The sequence below is a fragment of the Hypanus sabinus genome, chromosome 13 (assembly GCF_030144855.1).
Source record: "Hypanus sabinus isolate sHypSab1 chromosome 13, sHypSab1.hap1, whole genome shotgun sequence".
Taxonomy (NCBI): domain Eukaryota; kingdom Metazoa; phylum Chordata; class Chondrichthyes; order Myliobatiformes; family Dasyatidae; genus Hypanus; species Hypanus sabinus.
Window position 1 is genome coordinate 67,664,933 of NC_082718.1, and position 25,336 is coordinate 67,690,268.

General features: G+C 46.1%; 1 protein-coding gene across 2 annotated transcripts in view; it reads left to right on the forward strand.

Annotated features, from left to right (window-relative positions):
• Nucleotides 1-25,336, forward strand: part of aldh1l2 (aldehyde dehydrogenase 1 family, member L2) — a 134,095-nt gene that overhangs the window by 63,336 nt on the left and 45,423 nt on the right. For both annotated transcript variants that reach the window (XM_059987849.1, XM_059987850.1), the window contains exons 10-18: nucleotides 507-654; nucleotides 5,531-5,650; nucleotides 7,603-7,730; nucleotides 15,548-15,698; nucleotides 16,083-16,153; nucleotides 16,245-16,350; nucleotides 17,552-17,639; nucleotides 22,001-22,094; nucleotides 22,709-22,808. In XM_059987849.1, coding sequence (XP_059843832.1) covers nucleotides 507-654; nucleotides 5,531-5,650; nucleotides 7,603-7,730; nucleotides 15,548-15,698; nucleotides 16,083-16,153; nucleotides 16,245-16,350; nucleotides 17,552-17,639; nucleotides 22,001-22,094; nucleotides 22,709-22,808 — 1,006 coding nt within the window. The remainder of the gene's footprint in view (nucleotides 1-506; nucleotides 655-5,530; nucleotides 5,651-7,602; nucleotides 7,731-15,547; nucleotides 15,699-16,082; nucleotides 16,154-16,244; nucleotides 16,351-17,551; nucleotides 17,640-22,000; nucleotides 22,095-22,708; nucleotides 22,809-25,336) is intronic.

Sequence of the window (25,336 nt, forward strand, 5' to 3'; positions counted from 1 at the left end):
TCCCTAAGGATGGCCAGTCGGATACCCAGGGGTGGAAGAAAATTATCACAAATGTGGTAAATATGGCCTGAGAGATCATTTATAGACTCAGTAGGACTATTCATTATAACAACCAGTTAACCTTTGCAGAAATGGAAGAAAGTGTACAGATGCTGGAGATCCAGAAGTAACACACAAAAATGCTGGAGGAACTCGGCAGATGAGGCAGCATCTCTGGAGAGGAATGAATAGTTGATGTTTCAAGGAGAGTCAGGACAGGTGAAGGATCATGGCCCGAAATGTTGACTGCTTATTCCTCTCCAAGACACTGACTGGCCTGCTGAGTTCCTCTGGCATATTGTGTGTTTTATTCTTTACTGGATGCTAAGGACAAATATGGAATGTTACGATTTAACTGGAAGTGTGATGATGAAGACATTTTGGTAACTGTGGAGACTTTTAATTCTCAAGAGAAAAGCCTCCTCTGAAGTGCAGCAGTAAATTAACTCGGTAATGTTCTCTCCTAGGTTGGTTGAAGAAGTCAAACAGAAATGCAGTGGCCTGCAGCTGCAGAATGAAGATGTTTATATGGCAACTAAATTTGAGGATTTTATCCAGATAGTTGTGCGAAAGTTGAGAGGAGAGGATGAGGAAGTGGAGCTGGAGGTAGATTATGTAAGTATCACAAAGTGAGTGGGGAGGATGGTTGTAAATGACTGTGAGGGAGAGGGCGGTTGTAAATGACTAGGAGGTGAGTGAGTGGTTGTAATTGCCCTTCAATGGTACTGTGGTGAAGAGGACTGAAAGCTTCAAGTTCCCAGGAGTGAACATCACCAGCAGCCTGCCCTGTTCCAATCTTGTTGATGTCTTGCCCAGGAAAGGTTGTCGTAGTGGCCATTGTCGGAGTGGACTGAGGCAGAGTGGGACAGCTTTGGCTCGATCAGGCTTCGGCGAGAACAGGCAGAGGTGAGGTTGAACAGGGCACGACTGCGTAAGCGTGTGAAAGTTGGCCTCTTAGATTAGCGGGGGAACTTAAAAAGCGAGCAGAGGCTGAGTACGAGCTTCACTCCAGGTGAAGTAAGGCCGGGTAAGCTCCTTTAATTAATCTAATTAGCTTAGGATTTGGTAATGGAGGCAGCAGTTAGGGCAGTTGTGCTCCGTTTGCAGTATGTGGGAAGTCAGGGCGAGCACAGCTGTCCCTGATGACCACACCTACAAAAGGTGCATCCAGCTGCAGCTCCTGACAAACCGTGTTAGGGAACTGGAGCTGGAGCTGGATGAACTTTGGATCATTCGGGAGGTAGACAGGAGTTTCAGGGAGATAGTCACCCCTAGGAGTCAGGAGACAGGTAGTTGGGTGACTGTCAGGAGAGGGAAGGGGAATAGACCGGAAGAGCAGAGCACCACTGTGGCTGTTCCCATCAACAATAAGGATACCGCTTTGGATACTGTTAGTGGGGTTGACCTACCAGGGACAAGTTGCAGTAGTTGAGTCTCTGGCACCAAGACTCTTCCCTCAGCTCAGAAGGGAAGGAGGGAAAAGAGGAGAGCAGTAGTGATAGGGGATTCGATAGTTACGGGGACAGATAAGAGGTTCTGTGGAAGTGATCGAGATTCCCGGATGGTCTGTTGTCTCTCTGGTGCCAGGGTCTGCGATATCTCGGATCCAGTTCTCAGTATTCTCAAGAGGGACGGTGAGCAGCCGGATGTCATGGTCCATGTAGGGACCAATGACGTGGATTAAGAAGAGTGAGGAGGTCCTGAAAGCTGAGTTTAGGGAGCTAGGTGCCAAGTTAAAGGACAGGACTTCAAGGATAGCAATCTCAGGATTTTTACCAGTGCCACATCCAGGTGGGTTTAGTAAGATCGTGCAGATCAACACGCGGCTGAAGGCATGGTGCAAGAGGAAGGGCTTAAGATTTATAGATAATTGGGCGGTTTTCCAGGGAAGGTGGGACCTGTTCTGGTGGGACAGTTTACATCTGAACTGGAGGGGGACAAATATTCTTGCAGGTAGGTTTGCTAGAGAGGCTCCAGTGGATTTAAACTAGATACGAGGGGGGGAGGGGAACCAGAGTGTAGGAACAGATGTATGGGAGAAGAAAGAAAAAGAAGATAGTAAAGTTCTTTGTACTGTTAGGAATAAACAGAGAGGAAGAGGTGGAGAGTTTCTTAAATGCATTTATTTTAATGCAAGGAGAATTGTAAGAAAGGTGGATGAGCTTAGAGCATGGATTGATACCTGGAAATATGATGTTGTAGCTATTAGTGAAATATGGTTGCAGGAGGGGTGTGATTGGCAACTAAATATTCCTGGCTTTCATTGCTTTAAGTGTGATAGAATCAGAGGGACAAGAGGGGGAGGTGTTGCATTGCCTGTCACAGAAAATATTACAGCTGTGCTCTGGCAGGATAGATTAGAAGGCTCGTCTAGGGAGGCTATTTGGGTGGAGTTGAAGAATGGGAAAGGTGTAGTAACATTTATAGGGGTGTATTATAGACCACCTAATGGGGAGCGATAATTGGAGGAGCAAATTTGCAAGGAGATAGCAGATATTTGTAGTAAGCACAAGGTTGTGATTTTGGGAGATTTTAATTTTCCACGCAAAGACTGGGAAGCCCATACTGTAAAAGGGATGGTTGGTTTGGAGTTTGTAAAATGTGTGCAGGATAGTTTTTTGCAGCAATACATAGAGGTACCGACTAGAGAAGGGGCAGTGTTGGATCTTCTGTTAGGGAATAAAATAGGTCAGGTGACAGAGGTATGTGTTGGGGAGCACTTCGGGTCCAGTGATCACAATGCCATTAGTTTCAATATAATTATGGAGAAGGATAGGACTGGACCCAGGGTTGAGATTTTTGATTGGAGAAAGGCTAACTTTGAGGAGATGTGAAAGGATTTAGAAGGAGTGGATTGGGACAATTTGTTTTATGGGAAGGATGTAATAGAGAAATGGAGGTCACTTAAAGGTGAAATTTTGAGGGTACAGAATCTTCATGTTCCTGTTAGGTTCAAAGGAAAGGTTAAAAGTTTGAGAGAGCAATGGTTTTCAAGGGATATTGGAAACTTGGTTAGGAAAAAGAGAGATATCTACAATAAATATAGACAGCATGGAGTAAATGTGGTGCTCAAGGAATATAAAGAATGTAAGAAGAATCTTAAAGTAATTAGAAAAGCTAAAAGAAGATACGAGGTTGCTTTGCAAATAAGGTGAAAATAAATCCAAAGGGTTTCTATAGTTATATTAATAGCAAAATGGTAGTGAGGGATAACATTGGTCCCTTAGAGAATCAGAGAGGACAGCTATGTTTGGAGCCGAAAGAGGTGGGGGAGCTTTTGAACAATTTCTTTTCTTCGGTATTCACTAAGGAGAAGGATATTGAATTGTGTAAGGTAAGGGAAACAAGTAGGGAAGTTATGGAAACTATGACGATTAAAGAGGAGGAAGTACTGGCGCTTTTAAGGAATATAAAAGTGGATAAATCTCTGGGTCCTGACAGGATATTTCCTAGGACCTTGAGGGAAGTTAGTGTAGAATTGGCAGGGTCTCTGACAGAAATATTTAAAATGTCATTAGAAACGGGGATGGTGCTGGAGGATTGGCATATTGCTCATGTGGTTCCATTATTTAAAAAGGGTTCTAAGAGTAAACCTAGCAATTATAGGCCTGTCAGTTTGACGTCAGTGGTGGGTAAATTAATGGAAAGTATTCTTAGAGATGGTATATATAATTATCTGGATACATATGGTCTGATTAGGAACAGTCAGCATGGATTTGTGCGTGGAAAGTCATGCTTGACAAATTTACTGAATTTTTTGAAGAGGTTTCTAGGAAAGTTGACGAGGGTAAAGCAGTGGATGTTGTCTATATGGACTTCAGTAAGGCCTTTGACAAGGTTTCGCACAGAAGATTAGTTAGGAAGGTTCAATCTTTAGGTATTAATATTGAAGTAGTAAAATGGATTCAACAGTGGCTGGATGAGAGATGCCAGAGAGTAGTGGTGGATAACTGTTTGTCAGGTTGGAGGCCAGTGACTAGTGGAATGCCTCAGGTATCTGTACTGGGTCCAATGTTGTTTGTCATATACATTAATGATCTGGATGATAGGGTGGAAAATTGGTTTAGTAAGTATTCATATGATACTAACGTAGGTGGCATTGTGGATAATGAAGTAGGTTTTCAGAGCTTGCAGAGAGATTTAGGCCAGTTAGAAGAGTGGGCTGAACGATGGCAGATGGAGTTTAATGCTGGTATGTGTGAGGTGCTACATTTTGGTAGGAATAATCCAAATAGGGTGTACATGGTAAATGGTAGGGCATTGAAGAATGCAATAGAACAGAGTGATCTAGGAATAATGGTGGATAGTTCCCTGAAGATAGAATCTCATGTGGATAGGGTGGTGAAGAAAGCTTTTGGTATGTTGGCCTTTATAAATCAGAGCATTGAGTATAGGAGTTGGGATGTAATGTTAAAATTGTACAAGGCATTGGTAAGGCCGAATATGGAGTATTGTGTACAGTTCTGGTCACCAAATTATAGGAAAGATGTCAACAAAATAGAGAGAGTACAGAGAAGATTTACTAGAATGTCACCTGTGTTTCAGCACCTAAGTTACAGAGAAAGGTTGAACAAGTTAGGTCTTTATTCTTTGGAGCGTAGAAGGTTGAGGGGGGACTTGATAGAGTATTTAAAATTATGAGGGGGGATAGATAGAGTTTACGTGGTTAGGCTTTTTCCATTGAGAGTAGGGGAGATTCAAACAGGACAAGTTTAAGGGTAAACACGAGGGGGAATTTCTTTTCTCAGAGAGTGGTAGCTGTGTGAAACAAGCTTCCAGTAGAAATGGTAGAGGCAGGTTCGGTATCGTCATTTAAAGTAAAATTGGATAGGTATATGGACAGAAAAGGAATGCAGGGTTATGAGCTGAGTGCGGGCCAGTGGGACGAGGTGAGAGTAAGCGTTCGGCACAGACTAGAAGGGCCGAGATGGCCTGTTTCCATGCTTTTATGGTCATATGGAAAGCTCGCCAATGCCTTTGCTTCTTCAGGATGCTAAAGAAATTTTTCATGGCTCCATCGACCCTTACCATCACCGTAGAAAGCATCACTGTTGTGCTGGAATTATCTGTATGACTTACAAGACAGGTTTTGCATACCATTCATTCCTCGACAGGACAGCCTTGGTACACATTCCAATAATAAACCATTTCATTAATCCACTGTTTCTAACCTCGTCTGGTCTAAATGTGGCTTGCTATTTGGTCAAGGTACAGGGTGGATCATTAATGTTCGACTTATCACAATCTGTGAGTTATCAAACAAAACAGTGGTAGCATCCTAAAGAAAATACAAAAAGTTGATCCTAATTGCATTAATTCCTTACCTGGTGTATTCTGTATTTTATGTGAGGACTGTTTATTTGAAAGGGCTCAAATTTCCAGGTTCTTGTTCAGTTTTAATTATTCCGTAAGCTCTGACAACTAGTGAGTTTCTCCAGATGCTCCTGGGAGGCCTTTGTGGTAATTTGAGATGTTTGTTACCCATTCAAAGGTTACAATGGATGTAAATAACATGACCCTGAAAATGCCTCACCAATGCTTTATTGATGGCCGTTTTATCAACTCCGAGGATGGAAAGACCTATAACAGCATCAACCCTACAGATGGCTCGGTGAGTAGTGAAGTTAGCCAGGTGGCAAAGTCAGCTGGGGCATTTAGTGAATAGTATGTTGGGAGCTCGAACCCTGTACATTCTGTCACCTCTCCTCCTTTGCAGTAATTAGTCAAACTCAAATTTCTTTTCTGCTCAGGTTTTTGAGCACCTGCAAGAAGATCACTGAGATTGAGTTCTGGGATCACTTGAAATTGCAACTGATAGTGATTATTATTCTGTGACATTAACATTATACCTGCATTATCCCATTCTGAATGTTTTCATGTCCATAAACGTTTCAATTACTTTGCCACCAGAAGGCAGGCATATCTCTGTTCATGATGAAACATCTGATTCATCCAATTATAGATATATCAGGGACATTTAAGAAACTCTTAGACAGGCAAATGAATGGTAGCAAAATGGAGGGTTATGTAGGAGGGAAGGGTTAGATTGATCTTGGAGTAGTATATAAAGTCTGCATAACATTGTGGGCTGAAGAGTCTGTATTATGCTGTATGTTTTATAATTAGTATCACACCCCTTCACAGTACTCAATGGGCTTCTCATTTTCAGTAGCCGTATTTCTTCCATCATGATAATTGTTCTAGATACCAGTACCTCTGCCCACACTCTTACCGAGGTTTGTTGCTTCAGCTCCAGTGTATGACCCTGCATAATGGAACATCCCACTGTTTCCCCTTCTCTCGGCATTACCAAATAGGAGTCATCACTAACTTGAAAAAGGTATTTCTTCTGTTGCATGCTGTCCAGCTCAATCTCCTAAGAGCCATAAAAAAAACTAACACCAAATTAGAGAAGCAAAAATTACAGGTGTTGAAACTCTGAAATGAAGTCAGGGAATGGCTAGCATGAGAGGGTACAGTTTTCAGGTGGTTGGAAGTAGGTACAGAGGAAATGTCAGGGGTAATTTTTTTTATGCAAAGAGTGGTGAGTGCATGGAATAGGCGCCGACAGCAGTGGTGGAGGTGGATATGATAGGGTCTTTTAAGAGTCTCCTGGACAGGTACATGGAGCTCAGAAAAATAGAGGACTTTGGCTAATCCTAGGTAATTTCTAAGGTAGGGATATGTTCAGTGCAGCCTTGTGGGCTGAAGGGCCTGTATTGTACTGTAGGTTTTCTATGTTTCTAAAATGTTAGAAATGCTCAGCCGTGCAGCATCAATGGAGAGAGAGTCAGAAATCATTCCAGAATGAAAGATCATTGACTCTCTTTGTCTCTCTCTTCCTGAACTGCTGAGTGTGCATCATTCTTTTTCTTCACAGTCGTTAGAGTTGTAGATGGAACAGGAGCAAACCCTTTGGCCCAACTTGTCCATGGCAATCAAGTCCCATTGGCCTGCATTTGGCTTATATCTCCTTGAACCTTTTCTATCCATGTACCTGCCCAAATACCTGTTAAGTGTTGATATACCCATCTTAGCACTGGCATACAATACACTTTATGTGGATTTGAGTATGCTGAATGTGTGGACAAAGTTGACCCTCAGGCCCCATTTTAGGTCTTTCCCCTCTCTCCTTGAACTAATGCCATCCAAATTAATGTTGACTGTCCACTTTCAAGCACAGAAGCTGCCTGACTTGCTCAGTTTTTTTCGGCATTGTCTGTTAAACCTGTGCTCTCAAGTTTGACTCCCCAAACATGGCACATTTACCCTCTGTCCCCTGTGATTTTATAAATCCCTAAGATTATCCCTCAGCCTCCTTTGGCCCAGAGGAAAAATTCCCATCCAATTCAGTATGTCCTTATTCCTCAAATTCTCTATTGTCTGCAACATTCCTGTCAATCTTTTCTCCACCCTTTCCAGCTAAATCGCAGCCTTCCGATTCTGTGATGACCATAAATGCATGTGATATTCGGGGTGTGGAGTTATCCGATGTTGGTGTTTACCCTGTGAATGTACAGCAATGTCAATCTAAAAGTGTACATTCATTATTCCTTGTGCCAGGTGATCTGCCAAGTGTCCTATTCCTCAGTTGCTGATGTTGATAAAGCTGTGGCAGCAGCTAAAGATGCATTTGAGAATGGAGAGTGGGGGAAGATGAATGCACGAGACAGAGGAAGACTGTTGTATCAGTAAGTGTAAGATTCTTCCTTTTTATGTGTGGTGTGATTATACCAGTGTATAGGTGTGTTACTTCCTCTGGTTTTCATTGGTCACCTTGAAAATTGAGATGTGGACTGGTTCTGGTGCCATCATCGTCCAGAATGGCAGCTTAAGTCAATAGCTTCTCTGGAAAAATGCATATTTTGCCCTGTTAATCCACCAAATACAAGATCTTTCGAAAATATCTGAATTGATAAGGGGGGCAAGAATGGGGAAAAAGAATGGAGATTAAAAAAAGCGTCACTAAAGAGCCAATGGATGAGAGGGGTGCAACGAGCGGCTCTCCTACCCGATCACGTGGTAGTGAGGCTGGCGATGGGCCTTGTTCAGGCAAAGTGGCAAATATGATAAAAATTCTGGAAGAGGTACAGGGATTCCAAAAAGATATAAAATAGCAACTAAATGATATCAAGTCAGAGCTGGTCAATGTCAATCAAAAAATAGCAGCGGCAGAGACACGAATTGAGAAGGTGGAAGATCGCGTGCAAAACGTGGAATGGATGCTAAGTAAGAAGTTAAAAATATTAAATCAACAAGAAAGTAAACTGATTGACCAGGAGGGAAGATCATGACAGAAAAATATCAGGATATATACCATGTTCCCGAAGGAGTGGAGAGTTTGTCTATGATGGAGTTTGTACTAAAGTTGCTGCAGGATGTGCTAGAGATTCCTTTGACTATGGAGATTGAAATTGAGAGGGCGCATCATGTGCTTGCCCTGCGGCCTACTGGAGAGAGAAGATAAGCCACGCTCAATAATAATTAGATTCCTTCGATACAATACCAAGGCGGAGATCTTTTGAAGGGGCTGGGAAAAGAAGAGGTTGTTTTTGGATGGTAAGTTAATATATTTTGATCAAGATTACCCCCTGGCGGTCCTGCAGAGACGTAAAGAATGCTCTGAAGTAAAGCGAATATTAAAGCAAGGAAAGATTAGATTCCAGACTCTGTACTCTGCTAAACTGTGAGTGTTTTATGAAGATGGGATGCAACTGTATCAGACAGTGGAAGAGACAACTGCAGTCATGAAGGCCAGAGGGTTGCCCGTCAGTGGGATCAAACCGAGGGAAAGCCTGGTTGAGCAGTTATCCCACCCTGCTTCGGAAATAGTGAGAGAATTGAGAAAGCACGGGATGGGAGGAGGGCGAGAGAAGTGTATCAGGAAGGTACTGGGAGTTTTCCAAAGACAGCCCTCACCCCCTTCAGAAAAGCCATAAGGTTTGGCTGACTTTGAAAGTGTTGAAAAGCTAAATGGAAGCAAAAATAGACAGTAATAAACCTATCTTGAGAAATACTTATTATAATGTGGATTTTATATTACTCAATTCTTTTTTATTCATTCATTTACTTCTTTTTCCCCACTTAAATGTGAGTGTGTGTGTGTGTGTGTGTGTGTATATATATATATATATATATATGGAATACACAGGGAAATCTTTTTTGTGTAATGGATATAGATGGATATAAATTTGTTCACTGTTATATGTACTGCAATGGGGCCCTCAACTCACAGGTAGGAGGGGCTATCCCCCACAGCTAGACATGCTCAACCCAGGGTCATCTACTAGAGACCTCAGCCTTGGAATCACACCTTTGTTGCCTTTTTTAATTATTCACGTTTCTTGGCTCTTATTTGTTCAGGGAGTAATTCTGCTAATTTCAATGATATATTGACAGACAAATACACATGGCTAAGGACAAAGTAAAATTCATTTCTTTTAATGTCAATGGACCGTTAAATCCAATCAAATGTTGTAGAATTCTATCCAAAATGAAGAAAGAAAAGCCCATGTAGTATATTTACAGGAAACTCACTTAAGTGATAATGAGCATGGAAAACTTAAGAGAATGGGCTTACTAATTTGTTTTACTCCTCATATAAATCAGGACATAGGAGAGGAGAAGTTGCTATTCTTATCTCAAGCAAGCTAAATTTTGAAAAAGTATTGAAAATGGGAGATAAGGAGGGCAGATATATTTTGGTAAGGGGGAAATATAGAAGGAAATTCAGTTACTCTATTGAATATATATGCATCCCCAGGAAGTGATATTAGTTTCTTTCAGAAAATTACTAATACTATGGTAACAGAAACAGAAGATCTCCCGATATGTGGGGGAGACTTAAATTTACAATTACAACCAAAGTTAGACTCTTCCAATAGAAAACCTTACATAAGAAAGTTAATACACTTTCTGAGGATGTTGGTCTAATTGATATATCGAGGGACCTTTTCCCTGACAGAAGGGATTACACTCATTATTCTGCTCTCCATTCTGTATATACAAGAATAGACTATTTCACAACATTTGGAAAAGACAAAGACAAAATAAACACCTGTGGCATTGGGACAATAGATGTAAGTGATCATGCACCTATATACTTATCTGTTGATTTTGACCTACAACCAAAGAATACTATTTGGAAACTAAACTCAAGTCTACTCAATGATCCCTAAGTTAAGAAACAAATTAAAAAAGAAATTGGTCTTTACTTAGAATGCAATTATCAGCCTGTAGCGGTGTGCTAAATGCAGTGCTAAAATAACAACACGGAGTCGGTAAACTGCAGTTAAAGAAGATTTTATTCGAACTTCGCGGCTTCGCTTTAAAGCCTCCCTGATCCCGCCTTCCCCGGGCACGGATGCTGTAGGAGGCACGTATTCACAGTCCTGTCCTGCGCGCGGATCCTGTAGGGAGCACGTACTCACAGTCCCGCGCGAGCTTTTCCCTTTGTTGGTGAAGCAGACCCGGCGCCCTTTTGGGATTGGCCTTTATGCCGGCGTGCTGGCTATTTGTGAGCCGGTTCGAGTGCGCTAGGAAGTGGGTCGCCACATAACCCCCCCCCCAGAACCGGCGATACACCCCCCAATGTCCACAGTCTGAGCCAGACCCTGGTTGGGAGGTCAGCCCCTATGCTGCGGTGCCGTGAACACGACCGGTCGCGCCACGTCCACATGGGCCGGTTTGAGTCGGTCCACCGTGAAAACCTCCTCTCTCCCCCCAACGTCCAGCACGAACGTGGACCCGTTGTTCCTGAGCACCGTAAACGGCCCCTCGTAGGGCTGTTGCAGCGGTGGCCGATGCCTGCCCCTTCATACAAACACAAACTTACAGTTCTGCAGGTCGGGTTCTGCCCATGCTGCGAAGTGGGTATGGGGGCCAGGTTGCCAAGCCTCTCGCGTAGTCTGCCCAGGACTGCTGCGGGTTCTTCGTTGTGCCCCCTTGGGGCTGGTATGAACTCCCCGGGAACGACCAGGGGTGCGCCATACACCAACTCGGCCGACGAGGTGTGCAGATCGTCTTTGGGCACCGTGCGGATGCCGAGTAGGACCCAGGGAAGCTCGTCCGCCCAGTTAGCTCCTCGCAGGCGGGCCATGAGAGCAGACTTTAGGTGATGGTGGAAACGCTCCACCAGGCCGTTCGACTGTGAGTGGTAGGCAGTTGTGTGGTGCAGCTGTGTCCCCAGAAGGCTGGCCATAGCTGACCACAGGCCGGAGGTGAACTGGGCGCCTCTGTCGGAGGTAATGTGGGCCGGTACACCAAAGCGGGACACCCAGGTGGTGATCAGTGCCCGGGCGCAAGATTCGGAGGTGGTGTCGGTGAGCAGGATCGCCTTTGGCCATCTGGTGAACCAGTCCACAATAGTGAGGAGGTGCCGCGCTCTGTGCGACACTGGCAGGGGGCCCACGATATCCACATGAATGTGGTCAGAATGCTGGTGGGTGGGGTGGAACTGCTGCGGCAGAGCTTTGGTGTGCTGCTGCACCTTGGCCATCTGGCAGTGCATGCACGTTTTGGCCTATTCACTGACCTGCTTGCAGAGACCGTGCCAAACGAACCTGCTGGAGACCATCCGAACAGTTGTCCTGATGGAGGGGTGCGCTAAGTTATGAATGGAGTCGAAAACACGGCGCCGCCAGTTTGCCGGGACAACGGGACGGGGTTGGCCGATGATGACATCACAGAGTATGGTCCTCTCACCTGGGCCGACGGGGAGGTCCTGGAGCTGCAAACCGGAGACTGCGGTTCTATAACTAGGGATCTCCTCGTCTGCCTGCTGCGCCTCTGCCAGCGCCTCAAAGTCTACCCCTTGGGGAAAGGGCATCATGAATGTTAGGGTGAGAGAGCGCGTCCGCCACGACATTGTCCTTACCCGAGACGTGCCGGACATCTGTCGTGTATTCAGAGATGTAGGACAGATGGCGCTGATGGCGGGACGACCAGGGGCCGGACACCTTCGTGAATGTAAAGGTAAGCGTCTTGTGGTCCGTGAACGCGGTGAAGGGCCTACCTGCTAAGAAGTACCTGAAATGCCAGATTGCCAGGTATAGCGCCAACAGTTCCCGGTCGAAAGCACTGTATTTGAGCTTGGGCGGTCGCAGGTGTTTGCTGAAAAATGCCAGGGGTTGCCAGCGACCTGCGATGAGTTGCTCCAGAACCCCACCGACTGCCATATTAGATGCGTCCACTGTGAGGGCGGTAGGGATGTCCATTCTGGGGTGCACTAGCATCACGGCGTTTGCCAAGGCTTCTTTCGTTTTAATGAAAGTGGCGGCGGGCTCCTCGTCCCAGGTAATGTCCTTGCCCGGACCCGACATCAGGGCGAACTGCATGATTCGGGCAGCTGAAGGGAGGAAGCGGTGGTAGAAATTTACCATACCTACGAATTCCTGAAGGCCTTTGATTATGGTGGGTCGGGGGAAATGGCGGATCGGGTCTACCTTAGCGGGCAGAAGGGTTGCCCCGTCTGTAGTGATCCTGTAGCCCAGGAAGTCGATGGAGTCGAGCCCGAACTGGCATTTGGCTGGGTTGATTGTCAGGCCGTATTCACTCAGTCGGGCGTAGAGTTGACGGAGGTGGGACAGATGCTCCTGACGACTGCTGCTGGCTATGAGGATGTCGTCCAAATAGATGAAAGCGAAGTCCAGGTCGCGTCCCACCACGTCCATTAACCGCTGGAACGTCTGTGCGGCATTCTTCAGGCCGAACGGCATGCGGAGGAACTCGAAAAGGCTGAACGGGGTGATGAGTGCCATTTTGGGGACGTCGTCCGGATGCATTGGGATTTGATGGTACCCTCGGACGAGGTCTACCTCGGAGAAGATCCGTGTGCCGTGCAGGTTTGCTGCAAAGTCCTGAATGTGCGGCACAGGGTAGTGGTCCGGTGTGGTAGCTTTGTTCAGCCTGCGGTAGTCGCCGCATGGTCTCCAGTCCTCTGTCGCTTTGGGCACCATGTGCAGAGGGGAGGCCCATGGGCTGTCGGACCGCCGTATGATCCCCAAATCCTCCATCCTCTTGAACTCCTCCTTCGCCAGTCAGAGCTTGTCCAGGGGAAGCCGCCAAGCATGGGTGTGGAGGGGTGGTCTCTGGGTCGGGATGTGGTGCTGTATGCCGTGTCGGGGCATGGCCGCCGTGAACTGCAGTGCCAGAACCGATGGGAAATCCGCCAGGACTCTGGTGAAGTCGTTGTCGGACAGCATGATGGAGTCAAGGTGTGGGGCTGGCAACTGGGCTTCTCTGAAAGGTCTTGGTGTGGACCAGTCTCTGCCTCGGCAGGTCAACTAGCAGGCTGTGAGCCCGCAAAAAATCCGCGCCCAGAAGCGGTTGGGCTACGGCGGCCAGTGTGAAGTCCCACATGAACCGGCTGGAGCCAAACTGTAGCTGCACCATATGGGTGCCGTAGGTCCTTACCGTGCTGCCGTTCACGGCCCTCGGGGGGGACCCGATGCCCTGTTGCGGGTGTCGTAACTCGTCAGAGGTAAGACACTGATCTCGGCACCGGTGTCGACCAAAAAACGGCGTCCCGACTGCTTGTCCCACACATACAGGAGGCTAACCCGATGGCCAGCCGCCGCAGCCATCAGCGGCGGCTGGCCCTGGCATTTCCCGGGAACTTGCAGGGCGGGCTACAGCGGCGGGCTTCTGCGCCCATTGTTTGTTGGGCTCCTCACCCCTCCCTCTGGGGTTAGCGGGCTCTGTGGCCGGGCCTGGTCTGGTTTGCTGCTAGGAGCCGAACGTGGAATTGGGCTTCCGCTTGCTGGAACCAGAGGTGAGGTCGCAGCGTCCAGAAGCTTGGCGGTTTCAACAAAACCGCATGAACAGATGCGGTGTCATTCATCTCCGATCCAAATATAGTTTGGACAGTCGGGTTCACCAATTGTAGCGGTGTGCTACACGCAGCGCTGAAATAACGACACGGAGTCGGTAAACTGCAGTTAAAGAAGATTTTATCCGAACTTCGCGGCTTCGCTTTAAAGCCTCCCTGATCCTGCCCTCCCCGGGCGCGCATGCTGTAGGGGGCACGTACTCAGTCCCGCGCAGGCTTTTCCCCTTGTTGGTGAAGCAGACCTGGCGCCCTTTTGGGACTGGCTTTTGTGCCGGCGCGCTGGCTATTTGTGAGAAGGTTTGAGTGCACTAGGAAGTGGGTCGCCACAATACTGCTGGTGGCTGGTAAAAAGACTCTTATCAGGAAATGGTTATCACAGAAGAGCCCAACCTTAAATGCATGGATGGAAATTATAATGGACATTTACAAAATGGAGAAGATAACAGCATCTGTTAATCATAAGCTGGAACAATTTGATTCATACTGGGAAAAATGGTTTAACTACATAATACCTCATAGGCCTGATTTTATTCTCTCAAATCAATGAATATGTTGTAAAAATAAGATCACTCCCTACTTGTACATAGTTTTCTCCTTTCATTCATTCTTTCTTTCCTCTTTTCTGTAAGTATATACCCCAGATAAATACTATGTGGAGATTTGAGATATATATGATTATATGATATATATGTACAATATTTGAAATACATCTTATGGAAATGTTTGCTTGATGATGAACTTCAATAAAAAATTACAAAAAAAGACAATTGCGATGTGGTGAATGAAGTCGTACAAATGGGTCTCACTGGGTGTTCGATGTGGTTGGATGGTGCAAGACCAGCCTCTGCATGATCAAACCATGACCTCCTTGACTATTTTACCCCCAAATTCCATTCACCTGCACAGTACTTGCGAGTACTAGCTTGAGAATTAATTTGAGTTTGACGTCTCAAAGTTTTTGTTATGTGGACTGGAGGGATTGGCTACATGCCAATTGTCAGAGAAGTGTACGCTGGTGCAGGTACCCAGAGGAGAAGACAGGTCATCCAGATGTTGCAAGTGGTTCTGTCTCCAACTGGTGTACGTTTCCTCTCACTTATACTGGATCAAGTTGTAAAACTGTTTCTTGCATTACATTGTTGTGCTTTCAGCACATTAGAAGTACTTACAAGACTTCACTTCGCTTCCTTTTACCTCTGATTGCATAAAAAATACATTCTGAACATGGAGAGACAGTTGTACAAGAGGCCATTAAACCTGAAATCCATACCCCTCAACCAACCATTCAGTTACAGCATAAACTACCACCCTGTTCTACCTGCTACAGTGACCAACTGACCCATCAACCCTCACGTCTTTGGGATGAGGGAGGAAGCCAGAGAACCCGGGAGAAGGCTGGGGAGGACGTGCAAACTCCACACAGAACCAGAGGTCAGGATTGAATCCAGGATCACTGGAGCTGAGGCAGAGCTATGAGCACTGCCCCATTAACAAGGATGCTTCAGAAATATTGGTCCCGAAATCTGCGTGAGGGAGATTAGTGTGATCTGAAGGTGCCTATGCAAACTGCACAAAGGGATACTTAATGCTGAGCACAGGGAATTCATCATTCCAAGAGCATGGTGGGGAATCTGAGCTGCCTCTGGTAGTAATGGTGGGCTGTGGCGTGTTTACTTGCAGGCTGGCAGACCTGATGGAGGAGCACCAAGAGGAACTTGCCACCATCGAGGCCATTGATTCCGGGGCCGTCTACACTCTTGCCCTGAAGACGCACGTTGGAATGTCCATTCAAACATTCAGATATTTTGCAGGATGGTGTGACAAGATTCAGGTAAAGTAAACAGTTGCTGAAAGTGGTGTTCTTTCTGGTAACTGTTGCTTGTATCCAAACAATTTAATTAAAATATATTTTTAAAAACCCAACATTTTGAGTTTCTTTGGGGGTGGGGAGAAGAGAGTTTACCTCTCCTAATTTTGATGGGCTCTGAAGAGGTCTGTAGGTCTGTTTCTCTTGATAGGAGGCATGGGTTTGCAAAGGTCCAGAGGGAGCAGATGTCACAGACAGCCAAGTGTGCCTGCACTCTTTTTTCCAGTTCAGTGAACTGTCCCAATCTCTCCTACACTCTACTTCATCTAAATCTGATTCCATTATTTCACCAAAGAATGAATTAACTTGGAATTCAGAAACTGATTACCTTTTCAATTTTGTTTTTAGGGCTCTACGATCCCTATTAACCAAGCACGTCCCAACCATAATTTAACATATACGAAGAAGGAGCCTCTGGGGTAAGACGACAAGGAAGAGTGTTAGTGACTTCTGTAAATGTCTGTCTGATAAAGAAACTGAATGCAATTGGTTGTTATTCCTCTTTCCCAGGGTCTGTGCTATTGTCATTCCCTGGAATTACCCCCTCATGATGCTGGCATGGAAGAGTGCAGCCTGCCTAGCTGCGGGAAACACACTGGTGCTGAAACCAGCACAGGTACAGACTTGAACTAAGCACTGTTGTAATAGTTTTGTTGTCAGATAGTGTGATTAATGTTTTTTGTGATGTTTCTGATAGATTCCCAAGTGGCCCCAGTCTGCTGATGTGCCCCTTTTCCAAGGACACTTCCAGTCTGATGGTGCTCTTTCGAGCTGTGTGAAACAGTGGGGACCCCTCTGGCTCATTCCTCCTCTGACTCCAGGTTTGGTGTTGAGAGAGGAAAATCTCCTCCTCTGGGGTCGAGAGTGATGGACACTGCTTCTCCCAGACCATAAGAGTGGTGAAAGTCAGAGATCAGCCAATCAAGTGCCATGTTGCCTGGCTGGAACGTTCACCAGCATTTACTTATTTACTTAGTGCTCCGGGCCACTGAGCTACACCACCCCAGCAGCCCCGAATAAGCCTGCCCTAACCGCAGGACAATTTTCAATGACCAGTTAATGTACCTGTTGTGTCTTTGGACTGTGGGGAAAAACCACGTATTCCATGATTGGTGCCAGAATTGAACCGACCTCTGAGACGCCTTGAGCTTTACAGTACCGTGCTAATCGCTCCACTGCTGGTTAGTTGTTACCTTGTTATGTCTGAATGTATGGGCACGTTGTGTGGAGGGGAAGGGTACGACCTGGGTGATAAACACAAAATACACTGCAGATGCTGGGGTCAAAGCAACACGTACAACAAGCTGGAGGACCTGGGTGATGTTGTTAACCATTCCTTCCGGCCTGTGCAAGGCTTTCCCTTCTTCACTCTCCACACCTATCCTGGGCCTGAATCTCCACTGTCACACCCTGGCACTCCTCTTTCTCTACCCTCACCCAACTCCCCCCTCCAAATACACACACCCAGGTCACCAACTCCTATCCCCAGCACCACATTCTACCATTGACCTCTGCTACCGTCCATGCCCACCCCCCTGTTACCATGACGCCGACACCTTCTCCCGACCATTAACAGTGTCACCTCCACAGCCTCACTGTTGACTGCCCTCTCTCCCGCTCTACCCCATCTGCCCCTCATTCCCAACCCATTGTCCACGGTCCCACCCCCCCCCCCCCCAACAGCCTCTTCACTCCCCTTTCTCCATGGTCCCACTTACCCAACTACGACTGGTAACAAGCCCTGGGTTAGGTTACAGTCACATTGAACTCCTGTTGTGTCCTGTCTCTCTCCCGTTTCCCCCTCTCCCCTAACCCAGGTGACTCCACTCACTGCATTGAAGTTTGCCGAGCTGGCTGCACAAGCTGGCATTCCAAGGGGAGTCATCAACATCCTCCCTGGATCAGGTAACCTGTCGATAGGGCAAAATTAGCAGTCAGTGGGATGAGTTGAAGAGTAGCAAGAGGGGGAAATTGCAATTCAGGACTGAAGGTGTTATATTTAAAAGCACATAGTAAATGGAATAAGGTGGATGATCTTGTAGCAGCGTTGCAGGGTGGCAGGTATGATGTGGGCATCACTGAGTCGTGGCTGAAAGATCATAGTTGTAAGCTGAACATTCAATGATACACATTGTATCGAAAGGACAGGCAGGTAGGCAGAGGGGATGGCGGGGTTTTGTTTAAAAAAAAATGAAATCAAATCCTTAGAAAGAGGTGACAGGATAAAAAGGTGTAGAATCCTTGTGGGCAGAGTTATCAAACTGCAAGGGTAAAAAGACCCTGTTGGGAGATGTATACAGGCCCCTCCCCCCCCCCCCCCCCCCCGAACAGTAGCCAAGATATGAGGTGCAAATTACAATGGGAATTAGAGTTTGTAAAAATTGGCAATATTAAGATGATCATGGGGGATTTCAATTTTCAGGTAGATTGGGAAAATCTGGTTAGCGCTGAACCTCAAAAAAATATATAATGCCTCTGAGATGGTTTTTGTCAGGTAGCTTGCGGTTGAGCCCACTCGGGAAAAGGCAATTCTGGATAGTGTGTTGTGTAATAAACCAGTTTTGATTAGTGAGCTTCAGGTAAAGGAACCCTGAGGATGCAGTGATCATAATATCGTAGAATTCACCTTGTAGTTTGAAAGGGAGAAGCTAAAATCATGTGTATCAGTAATACAGTGGAGTAAAGGGAACTACAGAGGCTTGAGAAAGGAGCTGTTCAAAGTAGATTGGAAGGTGATGAAGCAGGGATGATGGCCACAGCAATGGCCGGTGTTTCTGGAAGCAAAACGGAAGGGACAGGATAGATTGATCCCAAAGTAGAAGTATTCTAAAGGGAGGATGAGGCAACCATGGCTGACAAGAAGTCAATGACAACATAAAAACAAATGAGAGGGCATAAAATGTTGCAAAAATTAGTGGGAAGCTATTTAAAAACCAACAGAAGGCAACTAGAAAAACAATAAGGAGAGAAAAATGCAATATTTAGCCAATAATATTGAAGAAAACACCCGAAGTTTTTCCAAATATATAAAAAGAGAGGCAAGAGTGGAATTTCTTCACTCAGGGTGGTGAGTGTGGAACAAGCTATCAGCACAAGTGCCGGGTGTGAGTTCGCTTTCAACATTTGAGAGACATTTGGATGGGAACGTGGATGGGAAATGTATGGAGGGCTCTGGTCGAGGTGCAGGTCGATGGGATTAGGCAGATTAATATTTTGGCATAAACTGGATGGGCGGAAAGGCCTGTTTCTGTGCTGTACTGTTCTATGAATCTATCATTTTGCTGCAAAAAGGCGCTGGAGAAGTAGCATTGGGGAACAAAGAAATGGCATATGAACTAAATAACTGCTTTGCTTCAGTCTTCACTGGAGACGCCAGCAGTGGGCAAGAAAACTTTAGTGTCAGGGAGCAGCAATGAGTGCAGTCACTACTACTATGGAGAAGGTGCTTGAGAAGCTGAAAGGTCTGAAGGTAGGTTTACCTGGACCAGATCTGGGGGTACATGTCCACAGATCCCTGAAAGTTGCCTCACAGGTAGATAGGGTAGTTAAGAAAGCTTATGGGGTGTTAGCTTTCATAAGTTGAGGGATAGAGTTTAAGAGACACAATGTAATGATGCAGCTCTATAAAACTCTAGTTAGGCCACACTTGGAGTACTGCGTCCATTTCTGGTCACCTCACTATAGGAAGGATGTAGAAGCATTGGAAAGGGTACAGAGGAGATTTACCAGGATGCTGCCTGGTTTAGAGAGTATGGGTTATGATCAGGATTAAGGGAGCTCGGGCTTTACTCTCTGGAGAGAAGGAGGATGAGAGGAGACATGATAGAGGTGTACAAGATATTAAGAGGAATAGATAGAGTGGACAGCCAGCACCTCTTCCCCAGGGCACCACTGCTCAGTACAAGAGGACATGGCTTTAAGGTAAGGGGAGGGAAGTTCAAGGGGGATATTAGAGGAAGGTTTTTCACTCAGAGAGTGGTTGGTGCGTGGAATGCACTGCCTGAGTCAGTGGTGGAGGCAGATACACTAGTGAAATTTAAGAGACTACTAGACAGGTATATGGAGGAATTTAAGGTGGGGGTTTGTATGGGAGGCAGGGTTTGAGGGTTGGCACAACACTGGGCCGAATGGCCTGTAATGTGCTGTACTATTCTATGTTCTATGAACCACACCCCAGGATTCTGAAGGAGTTAGCTGAAGAGATTATGGAGGCATTAGTAATGATGTTTCAAGGATCACTGGATTCTGGAATGGTTCTGGAGGACTGGGAAAATTGCAAGTGTTATTCCATTTGATAAAGTTTCGGGGTACATGGAGGTACCTGATGAGAAAGCTCAAAATCAGCATGGTTTCCTTAAGGGTAAATCTTGCCTGTCAAGTCCGTTAGAATTCTTGCGAAAATAACAGGCAGAGTAGTCAAAGGAGAGTCAGCTAATATATTTTACTTGGATTTTCAAAAGCCCTTTGACAAAGTGCCAGACATGAGTTTGCTAAACAAGATAAGAGCCCATGGTATTACAGGAAAGATAATTAGCAAGGACAGAAGACTGGCTGACTGCCACAAGGCAAAGAGGGCCTTTACTGTTTGGCTGCCGGTGACTATTGGTGTTCAAAGTATGTTTATTACTAAAATATGTGTAATATATAAGACTTGGAGATTTGGCTCCTTACAGGCAGCCACCAAACAATAAATACACAAAACTAATGGGGAAAAAAATGACAGTCAGACACTAAATGTGTTGAAAAAAACAAATCACACAAACAATAAAAGTGAGCAAATAGCATTCAGAACTGAAGTTCATGAAAGTGAATCGACAGAGCCACTTTTAAAGGAAGGAAGTGCTGACATTGGAGAGGGTTGAGGGTGGGTTTATGGCAATGATCCCGGGAATGAAAGGGTTAATGTATGAGGAATGTTTGATAGCCCTTGGCCTGTATTTGCTGGAGTTTAGAAGAATGCTGGGGGGTGGGGGGGGGGGGGAAATCTCATTGAAATCCTATTGAATATTGAAAGACCTAGATAGTGAATGTGGAAAGAATATTTCCTATAGTGGGGGAGTCTAGGACCTGAGTGTGCAGCCTCAAAATGGAAGGATGTCCCTTTAGAATAGAGATGAGAGGGAATTTCTTTAGCCAGAGGGTGGTGAATCTGTGGAATTCATTGCCACAAATGGTTGTGGAGGCCAAGTCATTGGGTATATTTAAAGTGAAGGTTAATAGATTCTTTATTAGAAAGGATGTCAAAGTTTATGGGGTGAAGGAAAGAGAATGGGGTTGAGAGGAAAATAAATCCACTGTGATGGAATTGTCTGATTCTGCTCCTAAGCTTTATGTCTTGTGTATATGCGCAGCGATTGCTGGGACTTGGTTCATCTGTGGAGACAGTGAAGTATGATTTATCCAGCTCTGGGGCTTTGTCCTCTCCCCAGTGCACCGTACTGTGGGTGTCTGGTCTTGATGGGATTTTGCCTTCAGGGGTGTTCTAGACCAGCACAGCCTGTTTCTATTCCTCTGACAGGTCTCCAGTGTGGGGCCCGAACTAGTGGCAGTGGTCTGGCCGGTGTGGGCCTAGCCGGTGGCAGTGAGGTCTAAACGAGGAGATGTTTAATTGACCAGATGCCCATATTGATCCGTGCTAATTTCCCTGAGAGGTGTCACCATACCACTGTGTGGCAGTAGGTTGTGATGCTGGTTCCCACTGAAAGTGAGGGCTGCTGGGTTTAACCGGGTGATAGACTTGCAAATGTTGTTCAACTTGGGTTTGGATTCACTGGTGGGACCTCCTGCCATGAGAGCAGATCATTGGTAGGGCTCCCAGCCATTGTATCTGGCCGCTGGCAGATCGGGTGGTGGGGGGACTAGCAGGATCTCTAGCTAGAGGTGGATCTGCTTCCCCCACAGAACCCTGGGTCCTGACCAGACTGTCATTTCTCAGCACTATCAATGGATTCCATTTGCAGAGTGTCCACAACTCTGACCAGCTGGGTCAGGGTCAAGCTGGTCTGATGCCCCGTGGTTGGACAATGGGGTTGTGCTGGTTGCTGGTCCCAGGTGTGAGGGATAGAGTGATGGGTGCATGTATTGGCTCAGGGCATTCCTCTACACAGGAGTTGGGAGGGGGGATCGGTTTGTCCTCTTTGTGTGTGGCATGGTGGTTGGGAGATCAGTGTATCGGGAGGGTGGGTGGGTCGCTGGGAGGTGGTATAAGGCATCAATCAGATGGCCCAGGACATCTGCCTGACATCTCATCTGTTACCTGACTGCAGGCGGCCTGGTGGGACAGCGGCTGTCCGAGCACCCTGATATCCGCAAGCTGGGCTTCACGGGATCTACCCCCATTGGTAAACAGATCATGAAGAGGTGGGTCCACTTTCCGTGCAAGAGGTGGGGGCTCGTTGTGTTACCTGCGTAACTAGTGGGTGGGAGATGGAGTTCATTTTTTCTCCCAGCTCCCATGAGGAGGTGTCCTGAATCAACCTGGGGGATCCCCACTGACATAGCTTCGGCTGCATCTGTCTGCCCAGCTCGGTTTCTCCTCTCCCCCCCACCCCACTTGGGTTCTGGGGACAGGGGAAGTATGCTGGTTTACTAGGGTAGTGGGGAAGCAGGATTAACAGGATCTGTGGGACAATACCCTGTACCATGAGTGGGGTCGGTGTCTGGAACCTCAGGTCAGGGGTCAGAGTTCAGGAGTTGATGTCTGGGGCTTTGGGTCAGAGGTCAGTGCCTGGAAACTCAGATCAGGCATCAGAGGTTGGAATCTGAGACCTCTGGCTGGGTGGGGGGTGTGTGTCAGTGGTTAGGGTCGTGTCAGGGGTTAGTGCTGGGGCTCTGGGCTGTGAAGACCCTATGGGACTAGCTCCCCAGTATGTGATGGGATGGAGGTTCATCTCTCCTGATCTGGCAGCATGAAGGAGGGCAGCCAGTGCAGAGATTTTGGACCCTGACCCTGATGTTTGCTGTTACATTCCCAGCTGTGCTGTCAGCAACCTGAAGAAGGTCTCCTTGGAGCTGGGTGGCAAGTCTCCCCTCATCATCTTCAATGACTGTGACCTTGACAAGGCTGTGAGAATGGTGAGTGCCCTCGGTTTACATGAGCAGGGATGGCTCTGATGACCCTCAGCAAATACAGGCTGGGATCTTGGGCAGTGGGTGCCCTTGCTATGGGTGCAGAGATCCCAGTGGGTCCTCTTGATGATTGGTTCAAAGGATCATTTATTATCAAAGTACATATGCAGTATACAACTCTGAGATTCTTCTTCTCCAGATAGCCACGAAAGCAAGGAAAACCATGGAAGTCATTTTAGAGAAAAATGATGAACTCACCAAGATGATCAATTCCCAAACCCTCCTCCACCACCCCCCCTCATGAAACGCAAGTGTGATGGTCCTGGCAGGTGCCCATGGTGATGGGTGCAGGGATCCTGGTGGGTACAGTGGGTGCCCTTGGTGATGAACACACTGAGCACCAGTTCTTACAGAACAGAGACAGGGTCAAACATACTCCGGTGGGGTGGATGTTGAGGGAGAGCCCAGGGGGAAGGAGACATCAGACCTTGATGAAAACCCGAATACAACCCTCCAAATTCAGCTTAACCAGACTCTTAAAACTGCAGCATAACTTTCTGACTCTAGGACTCAAAGCTTTGACTAATATGGCATTAGAAATTACATAGGATCAGAAGATATAGAATAATTGTGGGCAGAGCTAAGGAACTGCAAGGATAAAAACTCCCTGATGGGATTTGTATACAGACCTCCAAACAGTAGTAAAGATGTAGTCTACAAATTACAATGGGAGGTAGAAAATATGTTACAATAGTCGGGGGGATTTCAATATGCAGTAGATTGGGGAAAATCAGGTTGGTGCTGGATCCCAGGAGGGGAAATTTGTAGAATGCTTGTGAGATGGCTTTTTAGAGCAGCTTGTGGTTGAGCCCATTGAGGGAATCAACTATTCTGGATTAGGTGTGCAATGAACTGGAATTGATTAGAGAGCTTAAGGCAAAGGAACCCTTAGGGGAAAGTGATCATAATGTGATAGAATTCACCTTGGAAGTTGAAGTCAGATGTATATGTATTACAGGGGAGTAAAAGGGGATTAAAGAGGCATGAAAGATGAGCAGGTCCAAAATAATTGGAAGGGACACTAGCTGGGATGATGGAAAAATATCAATGGCTGGAATTTCTGGGAGCAACTTGGAAATGCAGGATATATACATCCAAAAAATGAAGTATTTTACAGGCAGGATGATGCAGCAGCAGCTGACGAGACATTTGAGGATTGGGAAGCTTTTAAAAATCAACAGAATGCAACAATAAAGTCATAAGGAAGGATAAAATGGAATACGAAGTTGTCAGCCAACATTATTAAAGAAAATACCAACATTTTCTTTATAAAGTATAAACGGCAAATGAGAGTAGATATCGAACTAGATGGAAAATTTTGCTGGAGAGGTAGTAATAGGGGACAACGAAATGGCAGATGAACTGCATAAGCATTTTGCATCAGTCTTCACAGTGGCAGGCACTAGCAGTATGCCAGAAGTTTGAATGTGTTAGGGGGCAGAAGTGAGTAAAGTTACCAGTACTAGGGAAAAGGTGCTTGGGAAATTGAAAGATCTGAAGCTGGATAAGTCACCTAGACCAGATGGTCTGCATCCCAGGGTTCTGAAAGAGATAGCTGAAGAGATTGTGGAGGCATTAGTGATTATTTTTCAAGAATCACTAGATTCTGGAATGGTTACAGAAGACTGGAAATTTACAAATGTCACTCCACTCTTCAAGAAGGGAGAGTGGAAAGGAAAAGATGGCCCAGTTAGTCTGGCCTCAGTGTTGGGAAGATGCAGGTAAATTTGAAGGTTGAATCCTTGGTGAGGAAGGCAAATGCAATGTTATCATTCATTTCAAGACGACTAGAAGGTAAAGGCAAGGATGTAATACTGAGGTTTTACATTCACTTGGGGCATTGTGGACAGTTTTGGGCCCCTTATCTAAGAAAGGATATGCTGACATTGGAGAGTGTTTAAAGGAAGTTCACACAAGTGATTCTGGGATTGAAAGGGTTATCATAGGAGTATTTGATAGTTCTAGGCCGCTACTCACTGGAATTCAGAAGAATGAGATGAGGGATCTCGTTGAAACCTATCGAATATTGAAAGGCTTCAATACAGTGGCTGTGGAGAGGACCCAGCCTTAGAATAGAGGGACATCTATTTAGAATGGAGCTGATGAACTACTGTAGCCAGAGAATGGTGAATCTGAAATTTGTTGCCAAGTCTTTATGTATATTTAAGGCAGAAGTTGATAGATTCTAGATTAGTCAGGGCATGAAAGGTTACAGGGAGAAGGCAGGAGATTGGAGCTGAGAGGGAAATGGATCAGCCATGATGGAGCAGACTCAATGTGCTATATGATTCTTCTCCTATACTTTGTGGTTTTATGGTTTCAGACTTGGGAACTGTAGGTTGAGCTATTTGTTGCCATTTGGCATAGCCACCTCTGAGGTTCAAAGGGCCATAAGTTAGGGCACTGGTGCCAGAGCACAGAGGGACACATTCTGTATCACTATTACTGAAGGAATATTTGTGCAAGGTCCTGCA